Consider the following 12,108-nt stretch of genomic DNA (forward strand, 5'->3'; position numbering starts at 1 on the left):
GCCATTTTAAAAATCACTCGAAGGAAAGCAAAATTTCTCTGTTTTTCTATTTGAATTTACATCAGAGCGACCACTTCAAGAGGAATTCAATCGGTGCACCAAAATCTTTCGGTCTTGCACTTGAAACACTATCATGGTAATAGGATTTTATGAAGGACCTAATTTAAAGCATGCAGCTTCTAATATGGATGATAGACAATTCTAGATGTACAATTTGAAAACTATTAAAGAAATCATCTAGTGAATAACAAAAAAAAAAGTTAAAAATGCTTTTAATGTTCTGTCAAATAGCATAGTTTTACTATAGCCCTGCAAAGAACACAAGTGTAATATTAATATAATACTTCAAATAAACAGTGACTTGCAGCCCACATCAACTGACATTTAGAAAATTGTTTAGGTCAACTGAGGTGAGCCATCTTGCTCTTGTCTTCCAGGGAAGAGTCCTGTGGATGTTTTCTATAACACCATAATAGTAACAAGTATAAATGGCAGACATTTTTTTTTAAATGAGGAATTCCCTTAGAAGTCAGCTGAAATGTTATTTAATAAAAGTTTGATTCCATATCATTAATTTAACACAGACATAAAAAAATTACAAATGAATATATTTTGGGCCTGATCTTGCTTCTATCAAAATCAGTGGCAAAACTCCCATTAACTTCAATACAAGGATCTTTAAGGACAGGCCAAAATACTTTTTTACTTGTTAGGATCAGATGTTAGGCATGTGGGTGAAATCCTGGCCCCAATGAAGATAATGGACTTTCCTATTAGCTTCAAAGGGGCCAGGATTTCACTTTGTTTTTCAAACAGCAGTACAGGACGTCTAATCACCTAAATCATGAAATCCTTATAGTGCATTAAATTTTTGTGATGTCACCATCCCTTGTAAAAGAAATACAGAACTCAGTCATAAGGTCAGAAAAACAATTTTCAGCTATTTTGTTTTAAAATATATTTGTCCTTTAACCCTGTATTTTATATAAGTGTGTGTGTGTGTAGGCATGTGCTGTTCCGGATCTGGGATGTTAAATGCTATTTTTAAAATATACGTTCATAATTAAATGCAAACAAAATGTTTTAGTGCCTATAAAACATTGCCTGGGTCAAGTTACTTGATATTTAACCTTAACATTGCATTAGCAGTAGGTTTTTTACCTGTGACTTCCTAATTAAAGAAATACAGCTCTTGAGTTATTTGGCTTGTGAAGCGGATAATGATCCTGGATTTATAATAATGACTTCTGGGTCACCAATTCTCTTTGCTTATTAACTCAGCAGACTCTCTGCCCCAGTGACTAACAGAACCAACCTTAAAACACTTTTTAAACTCACTGAACTGCAATTTATTTGGCTTGCAGATCTTGAAAACTTTGCCAGTTCTACTGAACATCCAACATGCAAAATAGCAGTCATTAAAAATTCAACTTTGGAATTTTTAAAGTGTCAATCAGATTTACAAGTTAGACAGGTTTGAAATTTTTTTATCTTGAGGCACTTTAGAGTTTTTCCAAGCATAAATATTCTGATCAGAACATATGGGGAAATGTTTTTTTCTATATTCCAGAACATAAAAAAAAAAAAAATAGATCAACTTAGGTAAGTCATACCTTCCAAAACAATTAATTTTTGAGCTGAGATAAAACATAGGTAATTCCAGACCAGAAGGACTTTGTTACTCAAATTTGTTGTTAGACTAGAACAAGATTTCAAATAGAACTATATTCACCACAATAATTTATGGACTTAATTCTGCAAGGTGCTGAGCACTTTGGTCTTGATTTGGTCCCAGTGAAATCAAGAGGACTACTCATATGTTTAAGTAAGCGCTTTGCAAGAGGAAGCTCCATATTCTTGGAACTCAGAGGCACAGCAAGAACTCAGTATTCTACAAAAAAGTTAACCAGTGTGTGTGTGTGTGTGTTCGCATTTGTATATTTTCTATGGGCCAGCTGTCACATGGGATTTGACAATTAATTTTCCATTCTTCTGAAGCTCAAAATTCTCATCCTCACATGAAAGCTCTGAAAGGAGAACTTTTCAAAAAGCAAAACAAAACAAAGCAACAACAAAGAAGCGACAATGCTCATGACTTACATAAACATTGATATTTAGACAAATGGGTGATCAGTACAATCTTACCAGGTTAAGAGAGTCATGCAGCAGATTTTTGGATCTACAACTCAGACCCTGACTATTTAAATTAGGAACTGTACATCAATAAATTAAAGCATTTCACGAATAATACTTGTGAAACTTAACACACTTTCTTAAATAATTATAAAATAAGATGATACTTAGCTATCTTGAGCTTTTAACAATACATAGTACATTTATAATATTTATAAATAAATTATCACAATTACAAACACTGAATTATATGTGTACAATACTAATTTAGCCCAAAGAGACATACAGACTTTAAAAGTATTACTGAAACCAATTTAATTTCTTGCAACCGGGTGAAGTCTTAAACTTTTTGTTCTGCGGGAATATATTCAACTGAAGGGCACATCTTCAGTAAGTGTCACTATGTCAAAGTACAAAAGACTGGATTCATCAGAGTAAATAAGTTACTTTTTCGATGTCTTCATTAATTAATTTTGTTTTTAGAAGGAAAGTTACAGAATGTATTGTTGAAACACTTAATGTAAATAAGGAGTTATTTTCCTTTCCAACAGGGCTTTGGAGCGGAGCGTGGAGCTGGTGCATGGAGCAGCTCCGGTGCAGTGGAGCTGCAGGTTTTTGCCTGGAGCTGGAGCGGAGCTCCAAAGCCCTGTTTCCAAAAGAGTTTGTTTCCACTTAATCCTCTCCAGCAATTGTTTAAAACTAGATAGAAGAAGTGGATTTTAATGAAGAGAAAATAAATACACTTGATTCCTTTGGAATAAATTACTAAATCGGGTCTGAAAAGCAAAAATGTTATGATGTCAGCACCAACTCTTATTATTTAAAGTTGAAGTCTCCCTCCACAGGTAAGAGAAAGAGGTGTACCGTCCAGTGAGAGAAAGAAATAATAATAGTATGAAGTGCCCTGTGCAACAAACCGTAAGAAAGACTGAAGACTGTGAACATGCCCTTTAGGCATCAATTTTAAAGCGGAGTCTTTACTAGACAAGAGATCTGTTGCTGACAAGGGTTTTCAGAAGGGAGTCCCCCGAACCAGTGTAGACAAAGGTGTAATTGTGTGCACAGATGGAACCATTTTCAACACCATTACGGGATGTCAGGATTATTCAGAGTCACACAACTAAAAGTCTGCACAGAAAATTTGCTAGAATTATTTGAGAGTGTAATGCATTCTGTCACTGTGCTAAAAGTGGCCCATTTATACTCTCAGTTAAACACCAAACATGCCTGATAACCCTTGTCAGCAATGGATTCATTTGTAGTGTAGACAGGACTATAGAGAAGTGAAAAAATAAATCCCAGTCATTTACATACCATATTAGCAACTAAAGTAACCTATTCTTCAGATTTTTTTTTTGAACACAGAATTATTACTTTAAAAATCTAGTCCAGATAACTTGATAAAGTTTTGTACTTCCAATTTGAGACGTTATAGGTCCAATCCTGCTAACTCTTACATCAGTAAGGATTACCTATGTGAGTAAGTAGTCCTATTGTTTGCATAATTAGATCATATACTTCTCAATGTGATCTTTTTTGTAAAAATTAGGAAATTAAAATTTCTTTGTACACAATGCACTTGGAGAATACAAGCACAGCTTCTAATCCCAATAACTGAGTGCTAGGTTTGTAGCATAAATGTTTACTTCCAAATCAAGATAGTTGAGAACCTATCCTAATATAATACTGCAGTATGGCATAAAACATACGCTTTTCCAAATACAGACCCATTTAGTAGCTGCCAGATAATCCAGATTACATAGTATATCATAAACCATTAAAAAAAAATGATTGAAGATTTAAATTCAGGGATATTACCCAAGACCTATTATAATTAAATCAGAACACTTTCTAAAGACTGGACACACCCTCCCCTCCCTCAGCGAGAGTATAAAGTAACCAGTGCAAATATCTGACAAACGCTTCCCTTCATTTAGATGCCAGGCCAGTGGTTCTAACCAGCCATCTGCTTCCACTGGCACTAGCAACTGATTTGCTCTCTCTTTATTACAGTCTTCAAAACTTGCCAATATGGTTGGCCAAAATTACACTTTTTCCCTGCAAAAATTAAACAGCAGACATTATTTTCACAATCTCGGGGATGGTGTGAAGGCATGACATGTTCTTAACAAACAAACTTTGGAATCTGGGACACATCTTCCAACCTGCTCTGCATCCAAGTTATTTAAAAAAAAGTTTGCTTTTTCCCCCCTTTGCACTAAGTTCCATCACATGACCTTTCCCACACTTTTCCCCTTTATTCCTGTGTTTTGTGTATCTGTAGACAAATCACAGCACTTCAGTAGCTTTTATGAATTATGGTGCTATGTTGGTCCTGCACACAGTCTTGATACATGAATCGTGCAAAATCTCAAAATAATTTTTAAGCCTTACATACAGGGGGTGTCCCCATATGACACTGACCCAGCCCAGAGAGTTCCCCTTTGATACTTTGCCCTTCCTTTTTCCAAAACTTTCAGGGGATGCCATCTTTCCTTTGGCAACACTGTGAAGGAGGCACTCCCCAGTCATACATGTAGGATAGCCTGAGCTTAACCTCCTCCTTGCAGAGCTTCCCTTCTTTGGCCAAAGTCTGATGCTTCTCTAACATGTCCTCAATGCTCTGCTTGTGAGTGACAATATACTTATTGTTGCAGCCCCGTGACTTGTATTCAGTGTCAAAACGTGGGTCATGCACCCTCTTCACATCAACAGGAGCCAGCCAAGCACCCAGAGACACATCTTCACTCTGCCACATGTTGAAATAGTCTTGGCTGAGTCGCAGGTAATGCACCAGGTCTGCAGAGAGCACATAGCCACCACCCAGGGCGTAAGGCAGGTAGTAGTCACATAGGAGCCAGGTGCTCTCTTTCCATTTGCCACCCGACTTCACTCGACCACGGCCAGAAAAGAAACCCCAGTAGAGACGACGTGGCTCCTTGGCCCTCAGCTCTTCCACGAGTACGTCCAGGCGTACAAAAGTGTCATCATCAGCCTTGAGGACAAAGCGGAAATCCAAGTGCAGATCAAGCCAGACATACATTGCCAGGACCTTGGCAGTCAGGTTCTCATAGGAATCACGAAGCTCAGGCAGCAACAGCAGGTCCCGGTGACGGCTCTGCTCCAACTCTAAGCTGTGAAGCTCCTCCCCAGCCAGGCTGCCTGTGCCTATCACGAAACGACACCAGATGTCGTCCTGAGGGGGCCGGCCAGCCATCGAGAGCCAGGTGCTGCGGATGATACTGCGGCGCTCCGTATACTTGGGGCCGCTGGCGATGAGGACAGCCAGGAAAGCCGTCTCCTCAGGGGGTAGCGGGGCTGCCGGTAGGGGCGGCCCGGCTCCCACTCCACCGCGGGGCGGCTGCGGTGCCTGGTTGTGGGGCAGACCCCGACCTGGCAAGGGCCTGAGGCTCTCTGAGGTGCACTTGGCCAGGTAGAGCAGGACCACAGCGAAGAGCGCCAGGCCACCCAGGCCCAGCGCTGTCTTGTGGCGGCACAGGAGTCTCAGCAGCTTCATTGTGGCAGGGAGAGACACCGACGCCTCCTCGGGGGCCGAGGCAAGAACCAGGCCCAAGGATGCTATGGGCAGCCCCTTCTTAGGTCAGCACCAGGCCAGGCCCAACCCTCACACCTCCCTCCCCCTGGGCGGGCAGGACGAGGGCAGCGCAAACCTCAGCCCCCACAACGGATCCTGCCCCTCAGCACCTGGCACGGCCCTGAGGATTGGGTGGGAATCGCAGCAGCCACGCCCCCTTCCTGCAGAATGTCCTGGATGGAGACGGGCACGGGTAGCGGGCTGGGAGACTCTTCCTCTCCAAGCACAGTGAGGGTGCCACAAGTCCCCTCAGCAGCGGCTTCATGCCCTGGTCCCTCCACCTCTTTCTCTTCGTTCACGGAGCCGGGTCGGTAGAGCAGCTCCGTCGCTGCCGAGTCAGCGTTAGCAGCACCTGCTGCTGGGCCGGCTGCCCCTGTGCCAGGGGGAGACACTCGGACTGGGGGAGGGGCTGAGATCCTAGGGTGACCAGATGCAAGAATAAAATATTGGAACACATGGTGGGGGGGGGGGGGAAGATGGGCAGCGGGTGGACCCCCCGAACTGCTCTCCCCCCCCCGCCCATCTGGAACCCCAAGCCTCCCTCTCTCCCCCCTGTGGGCTGGAACCCCAAGCCCCTTCTTCCCTCCCTCCCCCAGACTGGAACCCCAAACCCCTCTCTCTTGCGCCGGCTCAAACCCCGAGCCCCTCTCTCTTGCCCCCTCCCCCCCCCAGCTGGAACCTCAAGCCCCTCTCTCTTGCCCCCTTCCCCGGGCTGGAACCCAGAGCCCCCCTCTCCTCCCCGGGGCTGGAACCCGAGCCCCCTTCCCACCTTTCTCCCCCCCCCCCCGGCTGGAACCCCGAGCCCCGCCCCTCCCCTCCCAGTGGAACCCCGAGCCACTCTCTCTTCTCCCCCCCCCGAACCGCTCTCTCTCTCTCCCCCTCCCCCACGAGCCCCTCTCTTCTCCCCTCTCCCCCAGAACCCCTCGCCGCTCCCCCTCGCCGCCCCAGCGCCACGGGTCGGGGACGCACCGCTCCGGCTCCAGTCCCCGCTGCAAGGAGAGGGCTCAGGGCTGGGATAAGCATGGTTGGGCGCGGGAGGGAGTGCGGGCTCCGGGCCCGGCGGTACTTACCTCGGGCAGCTCCCCCCGAAGCGGAGAAATCTCCCTCCGGGTCCTAGGCGGAGGAAAGGCCAGGTGGCTCTGCGCGCTGCTGCTGCTTCCGCCCGCAGGCACCGCCCCCGCAGCTCCCATTGGCCACAGTTCCCGACCAATGGGAGCTGCGGAGCCGGCGCGGGTGGCGGGGGCAGAGCAGGGCGATGTCGCCGCTTGTGGGGAGCTGCGGGGAGCCCGCTAGCCCCGCGCCAACCGGACGCCTGGCAACCCTACATAGCGGAACAAAGAGTTAAATATCGGGGCAGTCCCGATTTGATCGGGTCATGCTACCTGAGTCTGCTTCTGGGCCCTTCCCATAAGAGGCCAGGGTAAAAACTCCAAGACTCTGGGGCCCGGGGCTCTCTTGTGGGAAGGAGGTGGAGGGTGTGCGGCTGGGGGCTGACATGGGGCCTTTGGACAAATTAATCTGAACGCCCACGCCCAGATCCTCAAAGGTATTGAGGGGCCTAACTCCCATAGAAATCAATGGAAATTAGGCACTTTAGTACCCATGTGAACTAAGTTAGAAACGATCAGCTTGGGCTTCCCAGTCAGGGGTTGAATTGGAAGGCTTTATAGTGGAATGGCAATTTTTGGGGAGACTTCCATGTTGTACTTTGGGAACTAAACTTTTTTTAAAAAAATTAACCCTCTTGCTTGTATGCTGGCAAAGATAACCTGCACATTGTGAACTAAGCATGACACAGTGATGTCTGCCTGAGTCAGCAGACAGCCTTATGCAATAACTCAGAGGTGAGGGGACCAAGGCCTGCAGAATGGCGTTAAGGTACCGGTTTGGTAGAAAAGTTACCACCCTCTTGCAAAACAAAAAAATTGATTCTATTATATTTGTGTGATCTATTGAGATTCCCCTTCTAGTTTTACTTTTTTAAATGATTATCATTAGTAGTTTGAGGTCTGATTGCATGGCACATACATAATTGACAATCAGGGCTTACATCTGAAAGAAACAGAACAGACAAGAGGTAGAGGGTAGCGTTATGGCATAGAAGTAAATGAACATGAGGAGTTTTGTAAGTTACACTTTGCTGTTTTATTTGTTGTTACTTTGGAGTAGAGGAAGGCTGAGAAGCAGTAGGAATGGGGAAGTTAGGAAGAGTAAGGGAGCTGGTAAATTCCATTTATTAATATTTCTATTTTATATTATCATCTCAGCTTGACCAGTGTCATCTGGTAGCAGCATAGAGGGTCCTCTGGCCCCAATCAAAGATGGTTGCAACGGTATCCAGATAACATTTGCCTCTCTGCCCCAATCAAAGATGGCCGCACACTGCCACTGAAAGAATAACTACTGGGGCTCCCTGCCCCAAACAAAGATGGCCGCTCTCTCCCCAATCCAAGATGGTCGCTCACTCTGCGGTCCTTTTTTTATAGGTGACTCTGGCGGTGCCTGCTCTGAACTCGCTCCTTCTTGGCACTGCTCAGGTGTCCGTTCCTCTCAGGAGAGAGAAGTCTCCGTGTGTGTAGCCCCCGGACCCCACCCCTGTGCTGTGGCTCCTTCCCGCCACTCAGGCGGGGTGGGAAACCCCGGGGTCCTTGCGTTAGTGTTGAGTGGCGCTTCCGGTTTCCTGTCGTCCCCCCTCAGCCATCGCTGCCTGAGGGGGTTTCGGCGGAGGGTCGGCAGGGGAGCGGAACCGAGGGGCCCGGCCGGGCTGGGCATGAGGAGCCTGGCCGCATCCCGCACAGGTACCGGCGTTGGCGTGGGCTGCTTGCCGCGGAGCCCCCCCCCCCCGCCCCGGCGCTTGGGGCTGGGAGCTCTGAGGGGCTGGGGAAGGGAGCGGAGTCTCTCTGTACCCACTTGGGTTTGGGGCGGGGGAGCCTACACACCGGGGCGGGGGGCTGCGCTGGGACCCTGAGGCAGCGGGTGGATGGAGACTTGGGGTCTGGAGATGGCCGTGTGGGGTAGGGGGCCGGGGGGCAACACTGGGACCTGGAGGTGTCAGCGGGTTCCTTTCTCCCCTCGTCGCTGGATGACCCTCGTCCGCTCCTTTCAGCTCCCTTTCCCCCGTCTCCCTTCTGTCACTAGTTGTGTGTTAGTGCACGTGGCTCTTATTCCTGGGGGAATTCTGTGCCAACCCCCCCCCCAAATCAAAAAAATCCGTGCACAATATTTTAAAATCTGCCTAATTCATTTGTCAGAATGACACTGTATAATCATGCCGGTTTCAATTGTTTTGGTAATTTATTTCAAAATACCTGTAACAATACAGATGACAAAATTCCCCTAGGAATAGAGAGTTAACGAAACCTCTATGCCAACCCAGTTCCTGTTTCTGTGCCCTCTCTCCCCCAGAGCCCAACTTGGGGGGGGGGACCCCACACACCCTCCCCAGTGCTTCATTTGTAATGAAAGAGGGGCTCAAACAATTTTTTTTTACTTTCATAACTGATGCAGTAAGCCCAGAAGTGCAGGGCTATGAACCGCCAAGCCTAGAGATGCCAGGGCTCAGCTCTGGCACACATTAAACATAGCCTAATATAAGAACTAGGGGTCACCAAATGAAATTAATGGGCAGCACATTTAAAACAAATAAAAGGAAGTAGTTCTTCACACAGCGCACAGTCAACCTGTGGAAATCCTTGTCTGAGGAGGTTGTGAAGGCTAGGACTATAGGAGGTTTAAAAGAGAACTAGATAAATTCATGGAGGTTAAGTCCATTAATGGCTATTAGCCAGGATGGATAAGGAATGGTGTCCCTAGCCTCTGTTTGTCAGAGGGTGGAGATGGACGGCAGGAGAGAGATCACTTGATCATTGCTGGTTAGGTTCACTCCCTCTGGGGAACCTGGGCAGAAAGGATGCTGGGCTGGATGGACCCTTAGTCTGATCCAGTATGGCCGTTCTTATGTTGGCCCAGCTGGGAGGTGCCCCCCCCAGCCCAGACACCCGTACCACCTTCCCCCAGAGCCCAGCTGCGCACCCCAGCCCAGACACTCTTACTCAGGGATACAGATGGAGAAACAGCCTTTTGCTGGATTCGAGGCTTGTTTCCTGCACACCACTTCCTTCCTTCAGGGAGTGCCTGGAACCCTCTGGCTCCCCCTTCAGCAGTGTCTGCTGTTTGCGAGCTGGGATCTGCCTGGTCCAGCAGCCCCTACTGGTGGCCAGCAGCTATGCAATGCCAATTCTGCAGGGGAAAAAGGAAATTCTGCACAGAGCATTGATTTGTGCACAAATTCTGCACTGCACAGTGGTGCAGAATTCCCCCAGGAGTAAGTGGCTGTATACAGTATGTACAGTCTGTGCATGCTGACAGCTTTTCCTCAAGTTGTTGCTGTATAGTTGAGCTATTGGGTGGGATGGGGCAGGTGAAGGTTCAATAACAAAGTTTGGTAGAAAGTGGGGTTAGCCTGCAAAAAGGGAAACTCGAGATGGACGTGTTCAATTCAGCCTTGTAAAAATGGTCATGAAAATGCATCAGCCTTAACAGAATCTGCTTAAATTTACCATGATGATGGGACTCTGGTAGCTTTAACTGACTAAAAAAATAGTGCCCTCTAAACAGCTTTCCCTTAATTAAAAACAAAATCATTAAAACATTCACTCTCGCCCCCCACCCCATGTTTAGAAAGATTTTTTGGCTGGGCCTGAGAGTAATAACAATAATAAATGTTGTTGGGCTCTTGTTCCCCTCCTTCTTGATGCATAGCTATCTATTTACTTTCAGTTTCAGCTTCCTTGCAGTGATTACTTGTAAACACTCTTGCAGTGGCTGGATAATGGCATCCACTATCAACAAATGGTGAAACTCACTAGACACAAAGTTATGTCAAATGCACAAGCCAAACAAACTAGAGAAAATATTTTCTTTTTTTCAGTTTCTTTGTTACAATAATTTTAGGGATTATTGGTAACAATAGTAGGTACAAAATTTTCAGATGGAGAAGTGATGCTTGAAATTAATATTATTGTCCGGTATAATGGTGGTGGTGGTGGGGATTTTCTCACATGTCAAAATAATAGTTCTGTCCAGGTAGGTGTGCAAACAGAAACTTACAAGGTTGATTTTAATTGTGTAGTTCTTGAGCATGGGAGGAAAAATGTCCACATCTGATCTTAAATGTGATCGTATTAAGTTCTGAAACATTATGGTTGATATTCCTCAAAACTATGAGCAAACGTCTTAAGCTTGTCTGTTGTAATTATAAACTTGTAATACTGTTATGACTCTACCAGGATTCTGTCTGAAACTTACTTCTGTAATTGGCGAAATCTCCTTTTACCAGGATGTTTTAGTAAATGCACTTTTGATAATAACTTTATCTCTTGAGATTTAAAATGTTGTTTTAGTCTGAAAAATGACTTAAAAAACAAAAAAAAGAAGCATTGTGATGTTCCATGTTTGTTTCTCACTGATTCCATATCAGATTTGCTCAGTTCTAAGTAAAGATTCTTTCCTACCTGCCAGCCCTATAAATATTTCTTGGGAACTTGGTCATGTGCTGCCCACAAAGAGTCTTGAAACAGTCTGTTGTTGGCACACATTCTAGGTTAGAATCAGCTCTCTCTTTCCGAGTTGAACTGGATTTGGAGTGCTAACTGAAATAAAGTTAGTAAAAGGAGTAAAAACTTAATTCAGGTTGTGATTTTGCAAATACTTGTCCAGTGAAGCACTTCTGATTGTCAGAAGCTGGGAGTGGATGACAGGGAATGGATCACTTGATGATTGCTTGTTCTGTTCATTCCCTCTGAAGTACCAGGCATCTACCACTGTTGGAAGACTGGACACTGGACCATTGGCCCTTCTTACATACGTATATGTGTGTTTGCAAGATTGGGGCCTTAGGTCCGAGTTCTTCAGTGAGTTTTATGCCTACGCAGTGCTTCATTGACCACAAGTGATACTCTGTACAGGCACAAGCATCTGCCTACATCAGGGGTGGGCCATGAAAGCTCACAAAATTGGGGATGGGGTGCGGGCTCTGGAATGGAGCCAGAAATGAGGTGTTCAGGGTGTGGGAGGAGGCTCCGGCTGGGGGTCCAGGCTCTGGGGTGGGGCTGAGGATGAGGAGTTGGGGTGTAGGAAGGTGCTCCAGGCTGGGACTGAGGGGTTCGGAGGGCAGGAGGGGGATCAGGGCTGGGGCAGAGGGTTGGGGTGTGGGGAACTGGAGGGGGGCCATGCTGCTGCTTCCGGGACCCTCTCTTCTTCCCAGCTGGAGTGCCAGAGCGGGGCAAGCCCCAGACCCTGCTCCCCAGCAGGAGCTCAAGGATCGGATAAAAACGGCTGGCAGGCCGGATCTGGCCCGTGGGCTGTAGTTTGCCCACCCC

General features: G+C 46.4%; 2 protein-coding genes across 3 annotated transcripts in view; one reads left to right on the forward strand and one right to left on the reverse strand.

Annotated features, from left to right (window-relative positions):
- Positions 1–2,092: 2,092 nt before the first annotated feature.
- On the reverse strand, positions 2,093–7,197 carry B3GALT6 (beta-1,3-galactosyltransferase 6). 2 transcript variants are annotated; one of them, XM_005292898.5, is made up of 2 exons: positions 6,799–7,197; positions 2,093–6,145 (listed from the first exon to the last, which is right to left on the reverse strand). In XM_005292898.5, exon 2 carries the CDS (start codon positions 5,648–5,650, stop codon positions 4,610–4,612), a length of 1,041 nt encoding a protein of 346 aa, XP_005292955.2. In that variant the 5' UTR covers positions 5,651–6,145; positions 6,799–7,197; the 3' UTR covers positions 2,093–4,609. The 2 variants fall into 2 exon arrangements, with proteins under 2 accessions (XP_005292955.2, XP_023960124.2); XM_024104356.3 differs by having other exon boundaries at positions 6,698–7,197.
- A 1,009-nt stretch (positions 7,198–8,206) lies between these two features.
- Positions 8,207–12,108, forward strand: part of SDF4 (stromal cell derived factor 4) — a 40,417-nt gene continuing 36,515 nt past the window's right edge. Inside the window, exon 1 of the mRNA XM_005292897.4 lies at positions 8,207–8,526. The gene's annotated coding sequence lies outside the window, so the exon portion shown is untranslated. The remainder of the gene's footprint in view (positions 8,527–12,108) is intronic.

Source organism: Chrysemys picta, chromosome 21, assembly GCF_011386835.1.
Source record: "Chrysemys picta bellii isolate R12L10 chromosome 21, ASM1138683v2, whole genome shotgun sequence".
NCBI classification, from domain to species: Eukaryota; Metazoa; Chordata; order Testudines; family Emydidae; genus Chrysemys; species Chrysemys picta.